Here is a 25000-nt window from a genome sequence, read left to right as displayed (position 1 = left end):
CAGTGTTGCAAACAGGGCTTGTACAACGTTTCGCACAAGTCCCACCAATATCTTAATAGTAGAAGTAGTGCGCTTTACAATCTTAACTGTATAATTTAATTATCCTAAACCTTTATTTGTTATTGTTGCCCAAAAATACAATTCCATTTATTTGTTGTTGGTGGTATGGCAGCATTCGCACATTTCATCAATTGATTCAGATTGTTGACTTTTGATTCAGTATATCAGCACAGCACAGTGTGTGTGTGTGTGTGTGTGTGTTGACAAAACCCATGGGAACGGCACTGTATGCTGCGGCTGTCAATAGGAACACAAAAAAGATTGAGATCAAATAATTGCAATAACCTCCCAATGAAGAAATTACACACACACAGTCCTTATCCGCCGCCTCCGGGAGCCATTGTCCTCGCTGCGACTTTATCAGCACGAGGGGAAGCGCTCTCATTTCCCATGATGCTCTGCTCTTTGTGCCAGCGTGGCAGCGGTGTTTAGATAATTAGTCCCAGCGCAGGGATCTGTTAGCAAAGCTGTGAACTTTAGGACTTTGTAATTGATTTGGGCCATATGTGTGCATTTGGATGTGTTTGAATGTCATTTAGAGAATGTGTGTGTGTGTGTGTGTGTGTGTGTGTGTGTGTGTGTGTGTGTGTGTGTGTGTGTGTGTGTGTGTGTGTGTGTGTGTGTGTGTGTGTGTGTGTGTGTGTGTGTGTGTGTGTGTGATGAAACTCATAAGATAAAGGAGTGGGATGGTGACAGAGGGGACAAAATGTTTTTTTTCCAGTGTGTCCGCACCAGTGTCTACTATTACCTCATTCACATAAGTCTTTCTTCCTGTAAAGAGTCATTTTTAGCACTCCTGCCCAGTCTTTCGGGGCTGACAAGTCGTGTCACCCTGACACTGGTTAGGGCACACACATTTACTGAACCCCCGGACCAGGAAATGTTGGAAGATCTATTTTCCGGAGCCGCCGCGGTTTTAAATTTTGAAATGAAAAAACACCGCTTTTTCGGCTTTTTTGCTGAGAACCGTACAACAAGACCCACGGCTCAGCGAGGGAATAGCCGGGGGGATCGATGAATTGATGAATCAATTAAAAATAAGAGCTACATAGAGCAACAAAAAGTAAGTGTGTGTGTGTGTGTGTGTGTGTGTGTGTGTGTGTGTGTGTGTGTGTGTGTGTGTGTGTGTGTGTGTGTGTGTGTGTGTGTGTGTGTGTGTGTGTGTGTGTGTGTGTGTGTGTGTGTGTGTGGCAGGTGCGGCCGTGATGGGGTTTTAGTCGGAGCGTGGCGAGGGATGATTGTAAGGACTGTGAAGGCGACGCAGAGCGGTGGATGGTGTCGGGGCTGTCATTAGTTGGGTATTAACCCCCACCCCCTCCAGTAATGACAGGGCGTAAAAAGCGGGTGTTTTTGTGAGGGGTGGTGGTGGGTGGGGGGGGGTAGTGGTTTAGGGGTGACACGGGGTTAAACCGCAGCACCTGCCCCAAGGCGACGGACCGGACCTCAGGGGGTCCTTGTTGGGTGGGGAGTTGTCAAATGTGGAACTATGGATTTAAGTTCAGCACGGTCCAGTTCATGGAGCCGCTGATCACAAAGAGGAGCGAGCGGAGCGGCCGCAGTTATTACGTTATCGCCCCCCATCGCAGTCGTTTGAGTGGATTCATTTTGTGAGATTTGTCAGATTCCACACTCATGTTTCCATCCAAATTGAAGAGGGGGGGGGGGGGGGGTTAAGCCAGTGTTAGAGATGTTGAAAGAAATAAAATGTGATTTAGGTAAGGAAAATTGACTTTCTACCCTAATTTTTGATGTTCCAATTTACACTATTGTGGGTGTATGCCCTGAGAGATGCACACATTAAATCGTCAATCACATTATTTGTATGACCATCGATCAGCAACTAAAGCCCCATTTTCCTTAGATCTCAGTTGGGCAAAGGGGGGAAAAAAACCTCTAAAAACGAACCCTGGAAATGCCCTTGGGGAAACACCAGACCATCTGTTAAAGGATATCATATGTGGTTGCTAGTTTTTATTTTCTTCATCATTGCCAATAGAAAGGTTCCTAATTGACATCATTATTATTATTATTTTTATTTTATTTTTTGATTGGCAGCCGGATGGATGGAAACAAACTAAACCCAAGTTCCTCTGCAGGGCTGGCTGATATGTGAGGACCAGGCGTGTCAGAACAGAACCAGGCGCTTGCCCATCTCCTTCTCCCGCCACGGGCCCATCTGCCCCGCGTGCACACGGGCTACGCTCCGACCAGAGGTAACACACAGACACACACACACACACACACACACACACACACACACACCCCAAATAACCGAAGATCACACACTTGGGGGGGGTCCACACTTGACAGACGCACACACTCGCATGTTGTCAACTGAGTGTATGTTTGTCCAGGTGATGGTGCTATGGAGCTAGAGTCTCCTCTATTATGTTACACCTTTACCAAGAAATATCCACCACACTTACACACCATGTGCACCACAGTGACTCTACGTGGTTTAAGTACCGTTTTTTTTTTAGTTTTTTTTTTTATAATTTTTATCGCTGTTGTGGTTCTAGCAGGGGTTTTTTTTCCCCTGTCTGGAATCAGGTGAGACAATATTATTTATCGTGATACAGCGTTCAAGAACTTGCTTTTCGAGATTATTAGTACAGGGATAGATTGAGATGTCTTTAAAAACTGATCAGTGTACATTAATGTACCATTAACACAATACATACACAATCAACACAAAACTAATATAACCTTGTGGACAGAACAACAACTTTCCTGTTTATCATCCATAAATTTAAGTGTGTGTGTGTGTGTGTGTGTGTGTGTGTGTGTGTGTGTGTGTGTGTGTGTGTGTGTGTGTGTGTGTGTGTGTGTGTGTGTGTGTGTGTGTGTGTGTGTGTGTGTGTGTGTGTGTGTGTGTGTGTGTGTGTATTTTCCCCAGTTTCCACCTCACATGTACCTCTCTGTGCGTTTGCCTCCATGTTTTTTTTTTGTTTTTTTAAGGCGCTGGAAACTGGGTTGCAGTTTGGCCATTACCAGCGTCTGTCTGTCTGACCCCACTTGGAGTCTTCGGAACACTTTGTTAGCCTGACCACTGGATTTAAAAGAAACGCTCCCCCTTTCAATTTTCCGTGATGGTTCAATCTATTTCTTTCTTTTTTTGTTTTTTCTCTCTTTCTCTCTCTCTTCTCTCCCCCCTCGTGTTCTGTACTCACTATTCATGGCAAACCTTACCTTAACACTAGCCATTCCTGCCTCGCACGCTGTACTGCTATCTCTCTTTCTTTCTCCTCTCTCTCTCTCTCTCTCTCTCTCTCTCTCTCGGTTGCTTTGCTGTGTCTGGTCTCTGTGGCGACAGGTTGTAAACCAGAAGACCAATTTCTGCTGTCACCATAGCCACTTAGGCGTCCATTGCTGTGCCTGAGGACCCTGGCACTTTAAACTGCTGGCTGAATAAAACATTTAACTCTCGGTGCCCGCTCGGCCCTTCCTATGCCTCGCCTTCTCTGCCACCTTTTTACTATCCCCCCCCCCCACCCACTTTTCTTTTTCTTTTTTTTTTTTTGTTTGCCTTATCTCTCTGGCCTCAAAGCTTCTTAATGTCTATGTATTGAGACTTAAAATAATGCTGGCTACATCATTATTATAATGATATTAACATAGCGTCGTATACACACACAACACACAATTATTGGTTAATAAATTGTTAATAAAAGCAGGCGGCCAAAAGCTTTGCCAAATTCAGCGAATCAAAAATAAAACCACGCTTTGAACCGAGCCAACCGCACTCCCTTAAAAGGCAAGTTAAAAGGAAAAGAGTTATTAAAAGGTGCCTTGCCCTGGGGTCTCAGACTGCCCCGACAGACCCCGAATTCGACCCAAGCGACCAGGTCACGGAAGCTGGAGCCAAAGAGGCAGTTTGCTCATTGACGCCGCTCCTTCAGTATGAAGAGACGGGGTTTTAACCGTCACGTGAAGTTTCATTCTTTTTCTGGCCATGGACCTCTTTGATTTAATTTTAATTTTTTCCCCCCCCAACACTTATGGAGGCTGATATTAACAATTTTCGATGTTTTTCTGCATTGCTTTACATCTCATTCCAGACACATGAGCCTGATATTCACATTACATATGTACAGTGCATGTGAACAGTATCAGCCAGTGACAAGACTGAGTAAACAAGGTTAATACTGGGATTTACTTTCTTATTGGTATGTGGTTATTGCCGTAATAGTGAGTGAAACGATTAAATGTGGACTTTTGGCGTGTGCCTTAGTCATCGACTATAGTGTAGTCATTGAGTGTGCTTATGCACCATTGTCTTCTTATATTGTTATATCTCAGTGGATATAGTTTGAAGCTATACTATGATATACAATTCAATATATACACCTATGACACCATCCTGTCCTGCACATCAGTGAATTGCCTCATAATCGTGTTAGAAATCGCTCTCTTGTGATCTGTTTAATTCTGTTTTATATTTCGAAGACACAACATTTGTGTGGATTAATTCAGTATTGCCATTAGAAACAATTATTTGCGGGCCGGATTTATCAATTTATTATCACCATGTAGTGGGCCACATTAAATTGTCTCGCGGGCCAGATGTGGCCCCAGGGCCTGTAGTGGCCCCAGGGCCTGTAGTTTGAGGCCCCTGGTCTAAAGGGTTAAACCATCCATTAGACATTCAAACGCAAGCATACCCACTTGCACTCACGCACAGCACTCTGAACACACCGCTTATCGAGAACATTTAATCGTCTAGCCCTTGGATCAGTGTGTTACAGTCTCTACTGATGAAAAGAAGCGCTCCAGCGGTAATCTAGCGCTCTGATTGGGGGGGAGAGAGAGCGAGAGCGAGCCTGGGTTAATTTTCAGCCTTGTTTTCTTTTTCGAGGGCCAGTGTCATCTCACTTAACGGGCAATGTGTGAAAGTGTCCTTTGTGAAAATCGTTACTCCTTTATCCATCGACTTTACTCAACTCCTTTTGTGCGTTGGGGGTTTTTCCCTCAATGACGGCCACGATGCTAAGTAGGATTGAATTCCCTCACTCGAAATCGAAAAAGGGAAGAGAAAGGGAAGAGAAAGGGACCCGACGTTGGGCGACGGTCCCGGGCGCGCCGAGGGAACCCGACGGCGAGGGACGACGCTTTTAAAACCTTTCCAAACCGCTGGGAAGCGTCCTTTCCGGCCGCGAGCGTCGGCCCCGAGTGAAGCGAGTAGCGGCGTGATGAAAGGCACAGCGGCGCGTCGCATTGCCCGCGGCGGAAAACAACTCCAAGTGGCCATTTCCAGCAGAGGTGACGCCCGGCTGGTTCAACATTGCAAGGGATTGGCGCGCACGCCCTTTCTCTCGCGCTCTCTCTCTCTCTCTCTCTCCCCTGTGTCAATATTATCGGGAAATAATTGCCGCGGTATTTCCGTCTAATGTCGGCGGTGCCTTATAGTCGGAAACGTCCACGCTCCTTCGCGCATCGGCGCCGCGTTCACCGTCGCCGGGGATGTTTGCGTCCCCTCTTTTCTCCGCCCTCCTCTTCCCTCTCTCTCTCTCTCTCTCTCTCTCGCTATCCATCCATCCCTCTATCCCTCTATCTCCCTCTCGGGACGCGGATTCAGAGCGTGATCTGATCTCCATGTAATGGGAGCGTAATAGGCACTCTGCCTTGATTGGTTGGTAATTCGGGGGAGTTATGCGCAGGTGCAATTTGTAATATTTTCAGTAAATTAAATTTCTTTCTCTTCCTCCTGCGCGCTCCCTCCTTTCATCCCCTCCGCCGGCCTCCCCTCCTTCCCCCTTCATCTCGACACTCGCCTCAAATAGACTTTCTTCACACCCGTTCTGCGCCGTGTGTCCAGACGTTTTACACCCCCCCCCCCCCCATTCGCCACTTTCTTTTCCCCCGGCTCCATTCTTCTGCTTCTCCTCCCTCCTTTAGCTCTCGTACTCTTTCTTTCCTCCCTCGTTTGCTCTCCCTCCTCCTCTCGCTCTCGCTCTCTCTCTCTCTCTCTCTCTCTCCCCTCGTTTTATTGATGTACGCTCAGGCGCCCATTAGAGCTCCCTTTTTCCCTCTAGTGGAAATTGCGGCATGTTAATTTTCACACAAATTACGGCAATAGCAGGTATCTCTATTTGATACATTATAGCGGGAGCAATCAGAGATAATTGAGTGCCTTTCAGAGGGAGACGGCTGCATTCACTGCCGCCTCAAAGCCGCCCCATTATCGCCTAATCGCTCTTTAAACACTGAATTTCGCCGAACAAAAATTCTTGTCATAATTTTGCTTAAGTGTATTTGGAAATCACAGTCCTTTGAGCGAGTATAATTGAAATCAAATCCCATTCACTGGCGCTGACATTTCTACATTTCCCCCCCAATTGAAATTAATTTCAAAAATTGAGCATGAATATCTTCAAATAGCAGGCAATTATGCCTTTCAATGGGGAGAAATTACCGGTGCTGAATCGTCTGGAGGCTTGCGGGCGAGAGCACCAGTTAAATGTCTTTGTTTCCCGCCGTGTTTGCCTAGTAAAGATTTACATATATTGACTCATTATGGTGTCTTGTGAAGCCGATCGGTGCGACTGGCACAACCAGCAATAACGCCGGGCCGCATCTAAAGAGCTCAAGAGTCTCAGTCCCCGTTGGTCTCACAGCTGAGGGGAGGGGGCGGGGGGGGGGGGGCATGTTTGTTCCTTTTCTCTCTCCGTCCCTCTTATAGCCTTGCTCTCTCTCTCTCTCTCTGCCTCTCTCTTTCTGCAGCTGCAATTGCGCGGGGGCTGGATATTGATGGTTCGCCGTTAAGTTTGCGACTGAGCTGTTGAACATGGGCTTGCAGGGGGAAGAGTATAGCCTCCGGGTCTTGTTTGTGTTATCGGAGCTGTGATATTTTGGGTTGCAGCGACTATATAAACTTGAAATCAGTTTCAGGCCATTCGTGTGTGTGTGTGTGTGTGTGTGTGTGTGTGTGTGTGTGTGTGTGTGTGTGTGTGTGTGTGTGTGTGTGTGTGTGTGTGTGTGTGTGTGTGTGTGTGTGTGTGTGTGTGTGTGTGTGTGTGTGTGCGTGCGTGCTCTCATGTGTGTTCAAGCGGGGTCTTAATTTTTTTCTTTGGCTGTATTTATCACACACATTCTGACTCAAATCTTCTATTAAGTACTTGTCTCTCTCTCCGCCCCCCGGGGGAAATGGCGGAGGGGGCTTTAAAGACTAAGGAAGTCTGAGTGCTCGCTCTATTGTGCGAGTCGCCGCCGCCAATTTGAGACTGTTGCTCTGTGCTTTAGTGATTTGGTCCCATTTGTGTGATTTAGCTTCTTTCTCCCTTGTTTCTCCTCTTTTATTTCCATCCTTCATTCATCCCCTTTCATCATGCTCTCACACACACGCAAGCGAGCACGGTCCCACCTGCCTTTCCCCTAAAACGTACCCGTGCCTGTATGTACTGTATGTATCCGTGTGCGTGTGTACGCATGTGCACATATTAGGGTGTGTGCATTCAGTCGGGTGGGTGGCGGGGGGGAGTCAGTGGTGGAAAAGGGAGTCATAGGAGCACAGAGTGCGGGGTGGGGGGGTGGGGAGGGGGGGTCCTGCGTTCTCGGCAGAGAGGCAATTTCACAGCTGGTTTGCTCCTCAGGCAGTCAGGCTGAAAATGCTGCAGATTTGTGGAGCAAATTGAAATGGTGTCAGTGCAGGAACAAAGCGCTGAGCGTGCGTGCGTGTGTGCGCGCGCGTGTGTGTGCGTGTGTGTGTGTGTGTGTGTGTGTGTGCGTGTGTGTGTGTGTGTGTGTTAGAGGTGTGTGGGTGGGGGGGGTGGAGGGCTCTAAATTCAATAACGACCTGTAACATTTTGGCCACGCCTTTCTGGCACCTGTCAGTCAATCCCTGTGCAGCAAGCAGCCCGCCCACAATCAGCTCTGCATTGTTTGAAGGCGTGCACAAGCGTGCAGGGTTGTGTGTTATGGGGGGGGGGTGTTTGTTGTTTTTTTGGAGAGTTAGACAAAGTGTTACATTGCGTTCGGTGCCAGCCGAGCCCAGTTCTACCTTGGCAACAGTAGCTCGGGCTCCATTATGTGATGTGCATGGTTTGGTTTTTGACCAGACAGTGCATCATTGGTCAACAGCTGTGCATGTCATGTGGGAAGCAATAGAAATCCATTAAACACTTGTGTGCACGCACACACACACACACAAACTGTGTATTTACTCATACTCACTATTCAGTTGAGATAGCTTCTAATGCCAGTTGATTATGTGGCAGCATTTAAAACTGAAATTACAATTATGCACATTGCCGATTGGCAGGTATAATAGGCGTAGACGTGCACGTGGACCCACGCGCATGCACGCACGCACGCACACAACAGTTGTCAGAGGCTTCTTCCTGTGGGTAATAATAAAGCACTCTGCACACACCTGATGGCAGTGTGGGGTCGTGGCGTAGTGTAGCCTCTCCAGTGTAGCAGGGAAATGACGAGCCAATAACTGCAATTAAACGTGCAGTATAATGGCTAATCAAATTGACAGCCATGGCTGTTCGCTTGCCTCTCTCACAATGGCTTATCACAACAAACTATTATGAGGGTGGGTATTTCAGGGACGATCCATTCCCTTCTTCTTCTTTCTTTCTTTCTTTCTTTCTTCTTCTCTCTCCCTCTGTTCCCTCCCCGAGTCCTTCTCTCTCTCTCTCTCTCTCACTCTCTCTCTCTCTCTCTCTCTCTCTCTCTCTCTCTCTCTCTCTCTCTCTCTCTCTCTCTCTCTCTCTCTCTCTCTCTCTCTCTCTCTCTCTCTCTCATACATTTGGTTTCTTTTTGGCTAATTTTCTCTGTATTGCGCTTTTTTTTTTTTTTTTTTTACACACCCCTTCTTCCTCTCTCTCTTCTCTCTCCTCTCTAGCGGGCTGTCATGAGGCTCCAGCTTTAATTGCAGTGGCCATTAACAAAGCAAGCAAATTATTATTTTATTTTTTTCTCCTGCCCTTATTATGTCATCCTCGGGAAGGTGGGGGGCGGTGGTGGTGGAGTGGAGTATATGGATTTGAACACGCAGCGGATGGGGACGAACCCAGTACATTAGCGGAGTTCATAGCACCACAATCACATCTGAGAATATCGTGTTGAATTGAAACTCTGTCCTTTGTTTGCATGTGTAAGATGGAAGCTCTCGGGTGGATGGATGGATGGATGGATGGATGTATGGATGGATTGGACAGGTAGCCTAACAAACGCCTCCGTGTGTGTCCCCTCTCCACAGTACTCAGAGAAGGCCCTCTATAACCAGCTGTGCTTCTATAGGTTCATCTTCGACTGGGACTACGCCGTCGCCAAAGTACTTCAAGCCGATGACAAAAGTAAGGACACGAAATTGCACCAAATTACTCTCGGCGCTCTATCTGCGCTCTGTTCTCATCCGTTTTTTTGGGCGAGGGGAGCACAGATATTGATACTGTTGTCGGATCTCTTGACCGAATTGTGTCAAATAGCAAAAGCAGCAGGGTTCTTCTTTTTTGACGCGTATGGCGACGTTCAACATGTTCTTTTGAACCCAAACTAATATTGTATACTGTGCTGTACAGTAAAAATAATGCATCATAGGCCTGGCCAATATATCTCTATAACTTCTTTGCCTCCAGTAATGTCTTAAAGGCTACTTTACTGTAATATTTATATATATATTAGGCTTTGGCCGATTGACAATTAAATCGTCCATCGTGCCGCTCTGTATGCAAATCTTGTGATAATAATATGATAACAAACAATATAATCTCAAAGAGAAAGATTTCGATTTATTTTGTTTCCTTACTTTCTTACTTGTATGGAAAATGAAAAACGTAAACCTAACTCAGAGAACTGGAGCGGGGTTTTTTGCTGTCCAAGTCCTTATGACCGTACTGTTCCAAAAACACAAAGCCTGTGCGTCCCCCGCTACCAGGACGCACGTCTCCCTGTTGCTTTTGGTTGCTTTGGGACTTAATTTAGTAAAAACTGTAAAAACTAGTAAATACTTTTCTTTCATATAGTAAGTCCTCCACATTTGCAACATTACATTATGTTCTATGTTCTATCTGTATCTCCAAACCCCCAGCCCACCCACATGATGTATTTTTTCATGTGACCCACGGCTTACTTTAAGGTCATTTGGCGGCTTTCAAGATTTTATTTTATTTTTTTCGCATCATTTGGAAGTGGAGAATCAGAGCTTCCAAACAAGGTGTCACTTGTGCAAATCAAGCAAATATTTTAAAGCAATGACTTGATAATGACAAGAGTGTGGCAAACGGTGTTTCTGAGATAATCACCTCCAAGGTTTTACCCAGACTTGCTTTATTTAGCCAGCTCCCAGAATGCAAATGGGGTTGGCGGACAAACAAAGCCTCATGGCTAATTAACATACTGCTAAATGGGCCAATCATCAACTTCTTCCATTGTAGCAGTCTCCTCCGGTGGTTCTTGAAAATATTCCATTTCATCGTCACATTCAGGTTGAAATCCGTTGTTTGAAATTTTCTCCAAGTCCGGAGTCATATCAGATTCAGCATCGCTGTCGTTCTCCGTGTCGCCATCGGTGAACTGACTATCATCGCGGAAATTTAAGTCCAGTACACGCTGCCAACACTGACTTGAATCTATCGCACTGGTCAGATTAAGGTCCGAAATATGATTCAGAGCTTCCGCCACCCGCTTCGTGTAATCCATAACGACATGAAGACAGTTTTCACAGACAAGTGAGACCGAAACGCGCCCCTGCTGCGCTTTAACCGTCTGTTTAAGGAAGTGACGTAGGTGCGTGAAGCGTTTCTTCGTTCTCTTCTTCTACGCCCTTTTTACAACTGTAGCTCCGTGTGTGTGTAAAAGTAGTACGAGTTAAAGGTTGAACTCTCAACGGTTTCACATTGTGACTTCACATCACATGGAATATGGATGAATGATCTTCACCTGGACGCTCGCTTTAAAGGAAACGATCGATCGCCGTTGTTCAGCGTCTCGTAAGTAAACTGTTTCCCCAAGTTATCGTACGGGAATATTTAACTCCACGGTTTAACATTTTTCTCCTATTTATAAATCACACTCGGTTTTGAAAATACGTTGAGATAAAAAAAAAAAAAACACAAAGGAACACGAATCTGAAAAATCTCATTTTCCTTCAAGAAAGGTTTTTTTTTTTTTTTTTTTTTTTTTTCAACTTATTTGGCTGCTCCTGGTCATTTTAGAAATGCGCGAGATGGCGGGTTTTGCTGTGGTGCGACACATTCGCTTTTTTGTGAATCTCGCTGAGCCAGTCAGTCAGGTCGTAACTCGATGTGCAGCGGCTTCTTGCCACCATCCCTGCTGTTCGCTCTGAGGTAGAAAGTTAAAAACCTGTGACAAATTGAACCCTGCATCCCGTTCTAATCTCCTCCCTTTGTCCGCGGGCTGTGTTATGTCGCTGCGTGCAGGAAAGGAAATCAAGTTACAGCTATTGGTGTTGGGCTCCAGATCTCTCTAAATAACTGTCGCACAAATGCATACTCACGCACACCAACACACAACATACCATTAACAATCAATGGCTTAAACTTAAACCTTTTACACATGCCGCATGTTCGGCACAAACGCGACACGCGGGAGACAAAATCGTCAGGCAGGCAGCGGAGTATGGGCATTGGATATGTGGGGGTTAAGGACATTCAGCTCCTTGAGTCGACAGCCCTAATTTAGGAGACGGATTCAATCACACACACATACAGAATGCAAAACGCTCCAATCACGGGGCGAAAGCGGGAGAGAGCCCTCCATCTTTCCCTCGCCTTTTTCCCCCGCTCGCCCTCACCGTCCATCTCCGGCGTTTGCTCTCGCTCTCTCAAGCTCGCTCGCTCCCGTTCTCCTCCCTCCCCCCCCCCCCCTCTCTTGGACAGGCACTCGTTTGGCTGTGTTGATTGAAAACAGGTTTTAGATTTGGGGAAATGATAGGGGGAGTAATGGGCGCGCTGACGAAAGGATAGCCCTTCTCCCGTAATGGGACATGGAGCGTATATTTCCCCCCTTGGGCCCAAATCGACGCTACTCCAGCGCTCCGGGCGCGACGGGGAGGCGGCGGGCGCGAGGCCTCTTTAGCCACAGTCCTCCCTGATTGATGTCACTTGATTAGAAAGGGCCGCCGGGCCGCGTGATTTATTTATTTGATTAAGTATTTATGTATGGATGTTATTTACGTATGTATGCGCGACTGCGCGAGGCGGCCCGGGCGAAAGAGCGACCCAGGCGGAGGTAAATAGAACGTGTAATCAACAGATGACCACTCAGGAGATGGAGGGAGCCGAAATGGAGGGATTGGACCGGATGAGAGTAGGAGGGCAAAGGGAAGGGGTGCTAACATGATTATAGCCTCAATTTTATTTTTTTACCCTCCCCCCTTCTCTATCGTTTTTCTCGACGCGAGAAATCATCGCCAATCAATTTTCGTCTTGCCCCTCTCTTTTTCTTTTCTTTTTTTTCCCCCCCAGCTTCTCACTTTCTGGCGTTTCACTTGTGTGCTCCAATCAGAAAGGAAACTCACAGCACAAAACAGTGGAGGAATGTAATCTTTATTTCCCACTAAGGTAGCCAATGAGATTTTAAATTGAATTTGACTCAAACCTCACCACACACACACACACATACACACACACACGCGTGTATTTTTACCAAATTTATTGGAACCCAACAGGAACGATGAAATATGAATGATTATACATAATAAAAGGTTCTTATACAATTCAAGTGGTTTATTTAAACTTTGCCAGAAAAAAAACACGCTGAATATCCTACATAATAATATCCTACATTATTCACTCGCATAATGACTAATGATAACTTGCAGTATGATCCCGAACATAAAATCAACCCTTTTTCCTCAACATCGTCACTTTGGAACTCTAGCATGTGTTCGTAAACTTTGCCTCGTGCGTTGTAAAACCCGGCACGATGCAAACTTCATGTAAGAAACATCGCTATATCAGACACTTATTTTTTCACAGTATCAATACATGAAACATCCGAACGTCCAATAATACATTTCTAACTCTTACTTGGCGGCGGTCGCACCAGCATTCGTGATCCCGAGAATTCAATTTGATGCAACAAATTCAATTTAATTTCCGTACAAGGGCTGCCACTTCCGGGAGCAAAGTAAGTTGTCCCAAAGTTTTGCGTCGCCTCGGTGCACTTTGAATGAAAAACTTATGTAGGCGACCAATAGCAAAGAAGTTTTCCTTGACCCCCTCGGCAGAGCAGCCGACCATATTAGCTGTGTCAAAGCGTCCTATGTTATTTCAATGCGATTCAAAGTAAATTGTTACACAAAATCCACACCCATTATTTTACATTGCAGCCACTGTTGCCTAGTAACAAACCAACCTGAAACCAAATCAGGCTTTTATATTCCATTATAACCAAGCAACAGAGTTTATTCTCTGTTGCTGGCTAATCAACGAGAGGTCTATAATCGGACTCCAACTATGGTAAACCGATATAGAGGCTTTTGTTTAGTTTTTGAACTGGGATTTCAATATTATCAATAATGTAATACTCCTGCGGGGAACTGGATATTGTATATCAGCATTTTATACGTCATCACTAGCTAGCTGTATATTAAGCCTTACTTATGGCGCTGACTACTGATTATGTTTATGTATGTCTTTCATAACCGATGACCACGCCGTGCACACGGGAGCAGCAGTATCAGGGTCGATGTATAAAAGTAGATTCTTAAAACATTCCATTCGACCTGATCAAGCCAGGCTAACGTCCTCTAAATGAGTGGTTCTCGGCATGGAATCTGGGGAGTCCCATGGGTGCTTCAAGAGCTTCCCGGGGGGCACCCAGCAAAACGATTAATAATCAGCACCGTTAGAGTTAATCGACAACCACTGTTTTGATGGTAGTTTCACTGTTGTATAGGCAGATGGAAGTTTGGATGGAATCATTTATTTTTTTATTTATTTTTTTCTATATATATATATTTTTTTTTTTTACATCTTACATCATACATACTACAAAATTTATTCAGGTTGGAATATGGTTACACGAATATATTGCCTTATTACCCCCCCTCCCATCCTCCTGTCCAGGGTCATATTAGAATAAAAAAAAAAAAAACACTAAACAAGACACAAAAAAATGTATTAATGATAATACCATTCTAGCAACCAGTCAAAATAAAAAAAAAATAAAAAAACAAGTTACCAGCTTTGTCCTTTACACTTTTGGTATTTGAATTAACCACTTTACATATCCGTCACCTGCAGATTGTTCCGTCCAAGGATTCATTTTCAAAATAACTAATAAAAGGAGACAGACCGGGTTGCATTAAATGTTTAGCGTCATCCATGTACAGTACATCTGACCTTTTCTAATTTCAACACTTGACATCACCTCCCGATTCCACTGCATATAGGATGGCCTTTTGCCTTCCAATGAAACAAAATGAGCCAGCGGGCCAGCGGCGAGGCAAATGCAACTGCATTTCTTTGACGACCAAAGAGGCCCTCCTCTGACCGGACTATTCCAAAAATGGCAGTAAGGGGGTTGGGATCCAGTGTTATATTGCATAACGATGAAAAACAATCAAAGATTGATGACCAGAACCTTCTTAGAGATTGGCAGGACCAGAACATATGCCATGGAGAGACCGGGGTGTGACGGCACCGAGGACATTCTGGGCGGACGGACGTAAACTTTTTGGACGACTTATCATCCGAAAAACGCAGGCGATGAAATATTTCAAAACGTATCAGATTGAGTCTTGTACAGAGAGATGAAGAGTGAATCCCACAGTTCATCTGAAGTTTCTTCTCCTAGAGGAGCATATATTCTGTATCACGTTGTACCCTCTAGAAAGTAATCCTTTGTCGTGTGGATTAAAATTATGAATGTGGCTATATAGAGACTATTTGGAATATTATGGTCTTGACACAGAAGTGAATGATGTGAATGTGAATTATCAAATAAATCAATGAAGACCAATCCACATCTATGCCGGGCCTTAAATGCCAAGTCTAATTGTGATGGTGGAACGAGATGATTGAATGTTAACGGAGAGATGCAAGTTGTTTTTGTGGAAACCAAAGTGTTTTCTAAATTGGGTCCAGATTTTAACTGAGTTTAGCACCACGGGATTTAAATTATGGGTTTCTGAATTCAAAGGTAGCGAGGAAGCCAACAACGAAACTGGAGCAGCGGAAAAGACTCGATTGTAGTACCATGGTCGACCGTCGAGGCCCCTCCTCATCTGAAAGTGTGGTAATCCAGTATTTCAGTTTGGAGATTGCTGACCTGTAGTAGTGTCAAAGGTTGGGTAGACCTAGCCCAACCTTCTGATTGAGACCTTTCGAAGCTTCCTTTTCTTTAATCCAAGAGTTGGTTTTATTCCAAATTAAGGTAGAAATGAGACGATCCAATTGTTAAAAAAAGAAAAAGAATTTGGCAAAAAAAAATGGGGAATCATTTGAAATAAGTTTAAAGACTTAGGCTGTATTGTCATTTTGACTGAGTTTTTGTGCCACGCAAGGGAGATAGGAAGGTTTGACCGACGTTCTAGATCTCCTTTTTGTGCGCTCCAATAGCGACTTAAAATTATACTTAAAGGGTTCTTTGAATTAACTTGTAACACATATTCCGAAATACGTAAAACGCTCCAGTTCTATTTTAAAAGGAAATTGGTTGAAGTTACTTTGCTTTGCCTTGTTGATAGGTTCAATTTATAGCCTGAAAGCTTTCCAAAAACTTTGAGTAGATCCAGGAGGTGAGGTACGCAGTTGGTTTGGTCCGCAATAAAAAGGAGCAAGTCATCTGCATATAGCAAGAATTTATGAGTGGCTCCGCCCCTTTCAATCCCTTTCAATCCCTTGAATCCCTTGGTGAGATCGAACGGCAATAGCTCAGGGTTCAAGCGCCATATCAAACAGATGTGGTTGTTATAACAACAACCCTGCCGAGTCCCTCTGTGAAGGGCAAAATAGTCAGATATAACACCATTGGAACACACAGAGGCCATAGAGTTTAGGTATAGTATCTTGACCCAATCAAGGAAGGTTGACCCCAACCCAAATTTCCCTCGTACTATCCACAAGCACTCCCACTCAATCCTATCAAATGCTTTCTCTGCGTCGAGAGAAACAATTATTTCCGATATTTCAGAGTCCTGAATGGGCAGAGTACAAGACATTCACTAGGTGCCTCCATATTGAGGAAGGATTGTCAGCCAGGAATAAAACCGGTTAGATCCTGATTAATAATAGTGGGCATTATTCCTTTTAAACGGTGTGAAAGGGCCTCGGTAAGAATCTTATAATCGCAGCAGGGGAGGCTAATTGGTCTGTATGAGCCACATTCCAAGGGGTTTTTATCCTTCTTCAATAGCACCCAGATTGTAGCTTCGGGAGAGGGTTTGGGGGAAACCTTCCTTTGGAGGAGCTTCGTCATAGATCAGTTTCGGGATTGGGGTCAATTTGGTTGATAATTCCTTGTGGAATTCAATGGGGATCCCATTTGGGCCTGATGCCCTCCCACCTCGCGAGGATTTTAATCGCATTCATGATTTCATTTGATGATACGGGGCTATCAAGGGAAGCTTTAATGTCCGGAGTCAAAGTAGAGATGTTTCAGGTGTCAAGAAATTAAATGACTCCATGATTCTGCTTCTGTATCAAAACCATATAGAGTGGAGTAGAACAGTTTAAACCGGTCATTTATAATCTGTGGATTACATGAGGTCGAATTTGGCCCTATATTTATCTCTGATGGAGCATGTCTAGCTGCTTCTCGCTTTAATCGATGTGCCAACAATTTGCCTGCTTTTTCTCTATGTTCATATAGAGCCTGCTTATACTTTAAAATACACCTCTCTGTCTGTATAGTAGAGAGGTTGCTGAATTCAGTCTGGACTAGGAGCCTTTCTTTGAATAGTTCAGGGTTGTGGGATATCTGCTATCTAGAATGTGCTGCGATATTTCTGTAATCCGCTTGGAGCGCTGTTTATTCTCATTGGTAGTGTATGAAATTATCGCCAGCGCTTAAGGCTAAGCACATCTCCTGCTCCATGTCTTCGGCTGTGATCGGACCGGATTTTGACACCACTCTCCTCTGGCTGGATCCATTCTCGCTGTGGGTGAGTCTGGTCCATCTGACGCCCCGCCGGCTGGGATTGAGGAGCCATGGCCCAAGTCCCAGGCCTGCTCCACCCCAGAGCCCCGGAACCTGTGGCCGGCGATGCGAGCGCTCCTTGCACCACTCTACGCCCAAGACTGTCCGTCTAAAGAACAGATTCCATACATCCGAGCCCACAATCGATGTCAGGGATATGCAGAGTCCACCGTGGCATCATTAGACGCTCTCTTCCGCTGCCAGCCTTGTCTTCACCACGCAGGACGTCTGTCTCGCTCCTCTGTTGGTGCGCACCCTGGGACATCCTCAGAGACAGCTGAGGAAGACAGTCGTGTTGGCTGTTCCACCGTGCTGGTCATTGGGTCAACCATGGTCCATCATGTCCGGATCAACAGGTGCCGCACTTCCTGCCACCCAGGTGCATGCGTCGAGGACATTAACATCACCATCCCACAGCTGCTTTACCATCACCCGTCTGTCTCCGCTGTTGTGGTGCATGTGGTCACCAACAACTTTAAAACGCAGCAATCAGAGAAACTTAAAGAAGATTTTGTCGGCCTCATAAACAGTGTTTTACGAGCAGTGCATTGTGTCAGGCCCACTGCCCTGACACCTTGTCCGTTTCAGCGACGTAAAGTTTAGCCGATTTCGGCAGCTGCACATCTGGCTGAAGGGCTACTGCTGCAACAGAGGCATCCCCTACGTGGACAACTTCACCAGCTTCTACTACAGACTGGAACTTTTTAAGGACGCTCGCCTCCATCCAAACCATGAAGGATCCCGTCTGCTTTCCAAAAACATTGGACTCACACTGCTCTCCTGCAATGCATTGACCTCCTGGTGGTCAGGACGAGTCCCACACGTGCATTCACTACACACTCACCTCCTCCATCCCCTCCTCCAGCAGCCCACTCAGCTCTCCTAAACGGGACTGTTATGCCTTAACCACCACCATAACCACCATCATTTCCTTTCCTAGACCTATGGTAGCACGCTCATTACGCTCATCACCCCTTAAGGCTGATGATAGCAATATAATTTGAGTTCTTCAACAACCTCTGTCACCTTCTGCTGCTGCTATCTGTAAACTTGAAAACTTTGGTCTTGAACATCAGATCTCGAAATAACAAATACCTTTTACATCCTGATTTTATTGCTTTTAATAATTTTGATCTTTTTATCATCACTGAGACCTGGTTAAGTCAGGGGGACTGCAGTCCTCTTATTGAAGCAGCCCCTTCTGATTTTACATTTCTCCACCAACCCAGGCTGGGGTTGGTGGAGAATTTGCTGAGTTGTTATCTCATTTCATGTCAAATTATGACAAAATTCTTTTTTTTAGGTGATTTAAAAATACAAGTCTGCTGCCCCAGCCAGACTTGTGTAACTGATTTTATGGGTGTTCTTGACTCTTTTAACCTCACTCAAGCGGTAGGAGAACCTACACATTCTCAGGGCCACACCCTCGACTTAGTACTGTACGGTGGTCTCAGCCCCGACAGCAATGAGACAAAAGATATGTGTGTCTGATCTCAAAGCGGTTTTATTCACTGTGGTCTCATCCCATTTTTTTATCGCTCACAACAATCCTGTTTTTAACTCCATGTCAGCGAGAATGTTTTCTGAGCTTTTCAATGCTGCTGCTCCACCTTTAACTGCCTTTTATCCAGATTTTAACACAGAGGAGCTCGCCTCCCGCTGTAACGACACGTGTCTGACTGACATGGACTCCGTCGCACCATACAAAGACAAAAAGTCAAATAAAACCTTTCAGCCCTGGCTAAATGAATCCACTCAGGACCTAAAGAGAGGCTGTAGGAGAAAGTAACTGAAATGGAAGAAGACTGGTTTGAACGTATTCTGAGATCTGCAAAGACGCCATGCATTATTATCGAAGGGCAGTCAAAGAAGCAAGAGCAGCTTTCTTCTCTAACCTGATTGTTGCAAACCATTCCAACCCCAGAATTTTATTGAAGGTAATTGACTCTGTCATCACCCCCCCACCATCCAACTCAGGCCTCACCAGAGATGTGTGAAGTTCTTTGCGAAAAGATCTGAGAATATAAGACAGGAAATGACGCCCCCTGACCAAGTTATACATGCCAGTAGGGAGATTGACAGTTATTTTAGCAATTTTGAAACTGTGTCACCATCATGTTCACATGAAACCATCCCATATGTAATCAACCACGTGCAGCCTTGATAATATGCCCACCACATTTCTTAAGGAGGTGACACAATTGGACCCAGTTTATCATCTTTTATGAATAGCTGCTGGAGAAAGGCATGTTTCCTCCATCCTCTTTTCAAGAAACCAACCTTGATCCCTCTGTTCTTGACAATTTTAGGACCATTTCTAAACTTCCATTTCCTTCAAAGGTTTTAGAGAAGGTGGTATCAACCCAGCTTTTGGCTTTTATGTCATAAAAACATCTTTGAGAACTTCGTAGATCAGGCTGTTTTCATTGACCGTCTTAACACCTGGGTTGGCATCAAGGACACTGCACTTGCCTGGTTTTATTCCGACCTTTTAGAAAGAACCTTCGCAGTCTCCATAGGTAACGACTCATCCTCTGCCGCCCAAATGACCTGTGGTGTACTGCAAGGTTCCATTTTAGGTCCAATTTTATTTTCAATCTGTGCTGCCTCTTGGCCAAATTATCCAAAGACACAATGTCTATTTTCGTTGCTCCGCAGACGACACACAGATAAACCTTCCTCTGAGACCTGGTGACCCAAACAGCCTAACTGCTGTTGTAGATTGTCTCAATGATATCAACCATTGGATGGCACAGAATTTTCTCCCCCAAATTCTACCAGTCATATTGATAGTGGCGTTGGCACTCTGTCCACAAATATTAAGTCTGTTGCCAGAAACCTGGGAGCACTGTTTGACTCTGACCTTAACGTTGAACAACAAATTTAAAAAGTCATCCAGTCCTGCTTCCTTCAACTGAGAACCATTTCAAAAATCAAACCAATACCATCACACCGTGACCTGGAAAGTGTTATTCCCACCCTTATTTTCTCATGACTGTAACGCCCTCCTTTCTGGCATCAACCAAAAATCACTCTCTCGCCTCCAACTCGTTCGGAACGCAGTAGCTCGGCTTGTTACCGGTTCCAAAGGACGACATCACATCACCCCAGTCCTGGCTTCTCTCCATTGGCTCCCTGTTCGGTACAGAATCTATTTTGAGATTTTACTGTTTTACTTTTACTTTATCACTTTTAAAGCACCTCTGGGTCTGACTTCAAGCTATATAACAGATATGTTGACCCCTATATGAGCCAGTGCGCAGCCTGAGATCCTCAGGCGGGGCCCTTCTGCCTGTTCCAAAGTCTAGACTTCAAACTAAAGGTGACCGCGCCTTTTCTGTCAGGGCCCCTCAACTCTGCAACGACCTGCCTGAGGAGATTCGGCTGGAAGAGTCAGTGACTGGAATGGCTTGTTTTTTGCGGAAGATGGACACCTCGCTTACATCTTTACGCAAAACGTCCACCTTCTCTGGAAAGTAGTGGAATTTGATCACGATGGGTCTGGGTGGGTTGCTATCCCTACACTTCCGCTGAAGGCTTCTATGAGCCCGATCCAGCGTCGGGGTGTAATCGAGGCCTAGGGAATCCTCTAGCATCATAGCGATGGTCCTCTCTGGCCGTATATCACCAAAGCCCGCCCTCCCCCACGCCGATACTCCGGCAGTTGTCTCTCCGCTGCCTGGACTCCAGGTCGTCCGTTTTGGCCACCAGTTGGTTTACTTGGGATGTCAGTACTTTGACTTAATTTTTCGAGTCCGGTAGTCAGGTCCGTGTAACCATTAGCCTCGTCCTCTAGGCTAGTGATCCACGTAGGCGTTTACTTTTTAAACGTCTCCAATTCCTTTGGAATTTTCAGGTGCGGACTTTAGCAATTTCCCGGCGCCCATCGACAGAAAGGTCATACATTTTCTCGTGTAGCTCACTCGTCAGCAACGCTTGTGATGAGTCTTATCTCTGCTAGCACCCTTTCCTCAGACGCCTTAATGGCCGACATGCTTCCATGCAGGCGCTTGAGGTCTCCGGTGATTTCTTTCCAGGTGAGTCAGGGGCTTCCCGGCCTGGTTTAGGCTTCTGGCCTTTCCGCATCGATATGATTAATAATTCACTGAGGTCAAAGCGAGTATGACTAAAAGTGGAGACTATAACTTTGACCAAGTCGAAAGTGGGGGAACAAATTTCGATCCCTTGCCTAACGAGCGTCGCTATGGAAAGAAGCTTGGGACCCGCTGCTCTGAAGCCCCAGAGTCCTCCCCAAGACGATGGCCCCTAGGTTTCGGTGCGGCGGCGACCCCCAACTCCGGCACTCCGATTTTTTTATTTATTTTTTTCAGTTTCTTCCCCACGATGGGTAGAATAAATACGCCGCACGACGGTGCTTTGTCGGCCTGACGGAAGATGCATGTATTTACACACGCTGGTATAAAGTATAGCTTTACGGGGATATCCCTCGGTCCTGGGGGGGTAATACCACGTATTACTGCATTACACACCCAGGGGCCTCGCACTGCTCCCATTACAGGGAGTGGCCGTGTGTGTGTGTGTGTGTGTGTGTGTGTGTGTGTGTGTGTGTGTGTGTGTGTGTGTGTGTGTGTGTGTGTGTGTGTGTGTGTGTGTGTGTGTGTGTGTGTGTGTGTGTGTGTGTGTGTGTGTCAGTCAGACCAGCTCCGAAAAAAAGATTGACGCGGCGCCCGTTATGCTTCGAAACGCCGAGGAGAGAATGTTGTCACGCGTCCATGTGTGGGCCAAAAGTACAATTTGTTTCTAATTTTGTAGTTTTCTATGACAACCGATCACCGTTTCACAAAGAAACAAACTGACGAATGGCTGCCAAATAAAAAGAACTTGACAAAGGGGGTGGGGGGGGGATCACATTTACAAAGATGAAACGTCTATGAATACAAAATTTCCGGCACTTTTACCGACATTTCTTTCCGTGAAAACTACTACGATTGACTCACGGTTCAGATGCAATCTGTGTGTGTGTGTGTGTGACCGATAACGCCGTTTTTTGGACCGACCGAATACGCTCAGATTCCTATTTTTTATCGAACAAAGAAGGGAAAAAAACACTCTGGGGAGAGAAAAGCACTCTAATTTAGTCTACGTCGCCTGAAATCTGATGATCGTATGTGTGTGTGTGTGTGTGTGTGTGTGTGTGTGCGTGTGTATGTGCGCGTGCGTGCATGCGTACGTCTTGTACCTTATCTACATTGCATTACCGTGCCTGATTGCCGCGACTGAGTAAAACATGGAGGTAATTTCAGCCGCTGCAGGAGATCCCTAATAGAATACACAGTCCCCCCCCCCCCCCCTTTTTTTTTTTTTAAAACACACACACACACACAGACACACACACGGAATGCACAATGACAAAACACACTGTCCTCTTTTTAGCTGAAAACGTCGGAATCAATGACTTGCATTGTATATCAGTTTGCTTTACTCCTTCCTTTTCGCTCTCTCTCGGATGCTTCAATCTATCTGTTGCTTTTTTTCCCCTCCGCCACTTTACCGCCCCGACGCTCCACCCGGGTCTCGATCTGGAGTGTGGGCAGTATGATTGCGTGTGTGAGCAATAATGTAATTTTGCCGCATTGATAAAATATAAATTGTCCTTGAGCCGCTGCGCTTTTTTTTTTTTTTTTCTTCCTCTTCTAATGATCCATTTACTGCTCCCCCGCCACCTCTCCAGTGCCGCGTTTCTCTCTCTCTCTCTCCTCCTGTCCCCTCCCACTTCTCTTTTCTGTCGCTCACTCCGTCCCTTTTTCTCCCTCTGCCTCTCTCGCTCTCTCTCTCTCGCTCTCTCTCTCTCTGCCCTTCTGCATCTCATCTCCATCCCTGCCTCCATCTCCCTCTCTCAGTTTAATCTTTCCGTTTTCTTGCTCGCGCTCTTTCAATCTCTCGGATTTTCTCGCCTCCCCTTGCTCTCTGCCCCCCCCCTTTTCTCTCCCCCTCCCCTCCCCTCTCCCTCCCTCTCTCTCTCTGTGTTCACCCGTTTTCTTGCCTCCTCTTACTTTCTCCCCCTCTCTCTGCTCTTCTCATCTCCTCCTCCCCCATGCCTGTCTCCATCTTCTCTCTCTCGCTCTCTCTCTCTCTCCTCTTCCTGTCGCTCACTCCATCCTATTTTCTCACTCTGTTCTTTCCATTTTCTTGCCTCCTCTTGCTCTCTCTCTTCCCCTCTCTCTCTCTCTCTCTCTCTCTCTCTCCCTCCCGCTCTCCCCTCCCTCTCCTCCGCGGGTACAAAGCGGGGTGGCAAAATCCACGGGTGAGATTGTCAAATCAATTATTCATTCTGTGCAATTACACTCACACAAAGAAGTTTCCCTGTGCTCCGAATGGTGATTAAATTAACTGCTATTCCAGCTGCCCGCCGCCACCAGCCTAATAGAATATTCATGGAGGCTGCCGACGGAATGGCCGATCTCCATTAACTTCATCATGCTCACTTAATTACAGGCTTGTTATTGTATTTACACCTAGTTAGAGCGCGCCGAGCCCCGATCTAGTCGCGCCCGCCGCCGCCAGAGTGTGCGCGAGTGTGTGACAACACCTAGTTAGAGCAGAGATAACCCTGATACACTGGCCCTGGTGTGTGCGTGTGCTTGTGTGCATGCGTGTGTGCGCGTGCGTGTATTTGTGTGTGTGTGTGTGTGTGTGTGTGTGTGCTCGCGTGCGTGAGATGGCATTTTTAGGGCTGAATTCCTCAAACACCTCAAATTTGGGGAGGGGGGTAGCTCTACGCCATGTGTCCGTGTCTACCCGTCCTCGTTTCTCTCGTTGACCTCCTCTCCCATCTTCCCCATCTCGAACCGGCATTTCTCGCTTTATTTTTTTCCAACTCACTTTTCCCTTTTGCGTCGCCCCCGTGTCCCCCCCCCCCCCCCCTCTCTTTCTACCCTCGTTCTTTCCATGCAGCGCTTCTTATTTTTAAGGGAGGCTATTTATTTGAACTGCAACCCCTACTGTGCACCGACTCAGCGCAAGGTCTCTGACTCTCTCTCTGACTCTTTCGCTCTGACTCTTAAATCATTCTTTTATCCGTTCGCCACACAGTGATTGAGGTGGAAAAGAGAAAAGGGGGTGGGTGTGGGGGGGAATTATTTTCTCCTACCTTTCAGAAATGATGACATGATTGCTTTCGCTTGATCATGCATCGCCCCCCTCCACCATTCTTCAGATAAATAGACTAGTTCTCCCCCTTTTCTCTCCCTCTGTCTCTTATTTCCATCCTGTGTTCTTCCGTCTTCCTCCCTCTCCTCCATCTCTGTCCTTGCTGAGATGAGGATTACCGGGTAATGGTTGCCGTCAGTGCATAAGTCAACTCTACCAGCGGCGTGCGTGCACGCTGGTATGGTTTACTTATGCATGTGTGCGTTCGTTATGCGTGTGTGTGTATTCTACACATGCATATATAAGTATGTGCGGATTGTTGGTCGCATGGATGTTTTTAAGTTACCATGACTGTGTGAGTGTGTGTACTCTTTCTCGAGTATTTGACTATCATCAATCCTTGCCTGTGTACCTCCTCTCTCTCTCTCTCGCTCTGTCTGTTTCTCTGTGTGTGTGTGTGTGTGTGTGTGTGTGTGTGTGTGTGTGTGTGTGTGTGTGTGTGTGTGTGTGTGTGTGTGTGTGTGTGTGTGTGTGTGTGTCTAACCTTTGTTCCTTTGGGCCGGTCGGTGGGCTGGTATTTATCTAGCAGCGACTAATGCAGCCGAACAGGAGAGATGGCACAGTAGCCGGGGTCCATGGAGATGGCTGGCTACTGTTAGCCTGCCACCAGATGGGACCGGAGGGGAGGGGTTATACCCACGGCAAAAAAGCATGTTGC

General features: G+C 46.1%; 1 protein-coding gene across 1 annotated transcript in view; it reads left to right on the top strand.

Annotated features, from left to right (window-relative positions):
- pola1 (polymerase (DNA directed), alpha 1) overlaps positions 1–25000 on the top strand; it is a gene marked incomplete at its 5' end in the record, with an annotated part of 79568 nt that overhangs the window by 53014 nt on the left and 1554 nt on the right. Inside the window, 2 exons of the mRNA XM_080020613.1 lie at positions 2157–2273; positions 9266–9362. Coding sequence (XP_079876739.1) covers positions 2157–2273; positions 9266–9362 — 214 coding nt within the window. The remainder of the gene's footprint in view (positions 1–2156; positions 2274–9265; positions 9363–25000) is intronic.

The sequence above is a fragment of the Zeus faber genome (assembly GCF_960531495.2).
Source record: "Zeus faber genome assembly, chromosome: 19".
In the NCBI taxonomy this organism is placed as follows: Eukaryota; Metazoa; Chordata; class Actinopteri; order Zeiformes; family Zeidae; genus Zeus; species Zeus faber.
The sequence above is the reverse complement of the archived record's forward strand: the minus strand, read 5'-3'. Positions and strand labels throughout refer to the sequence as shown.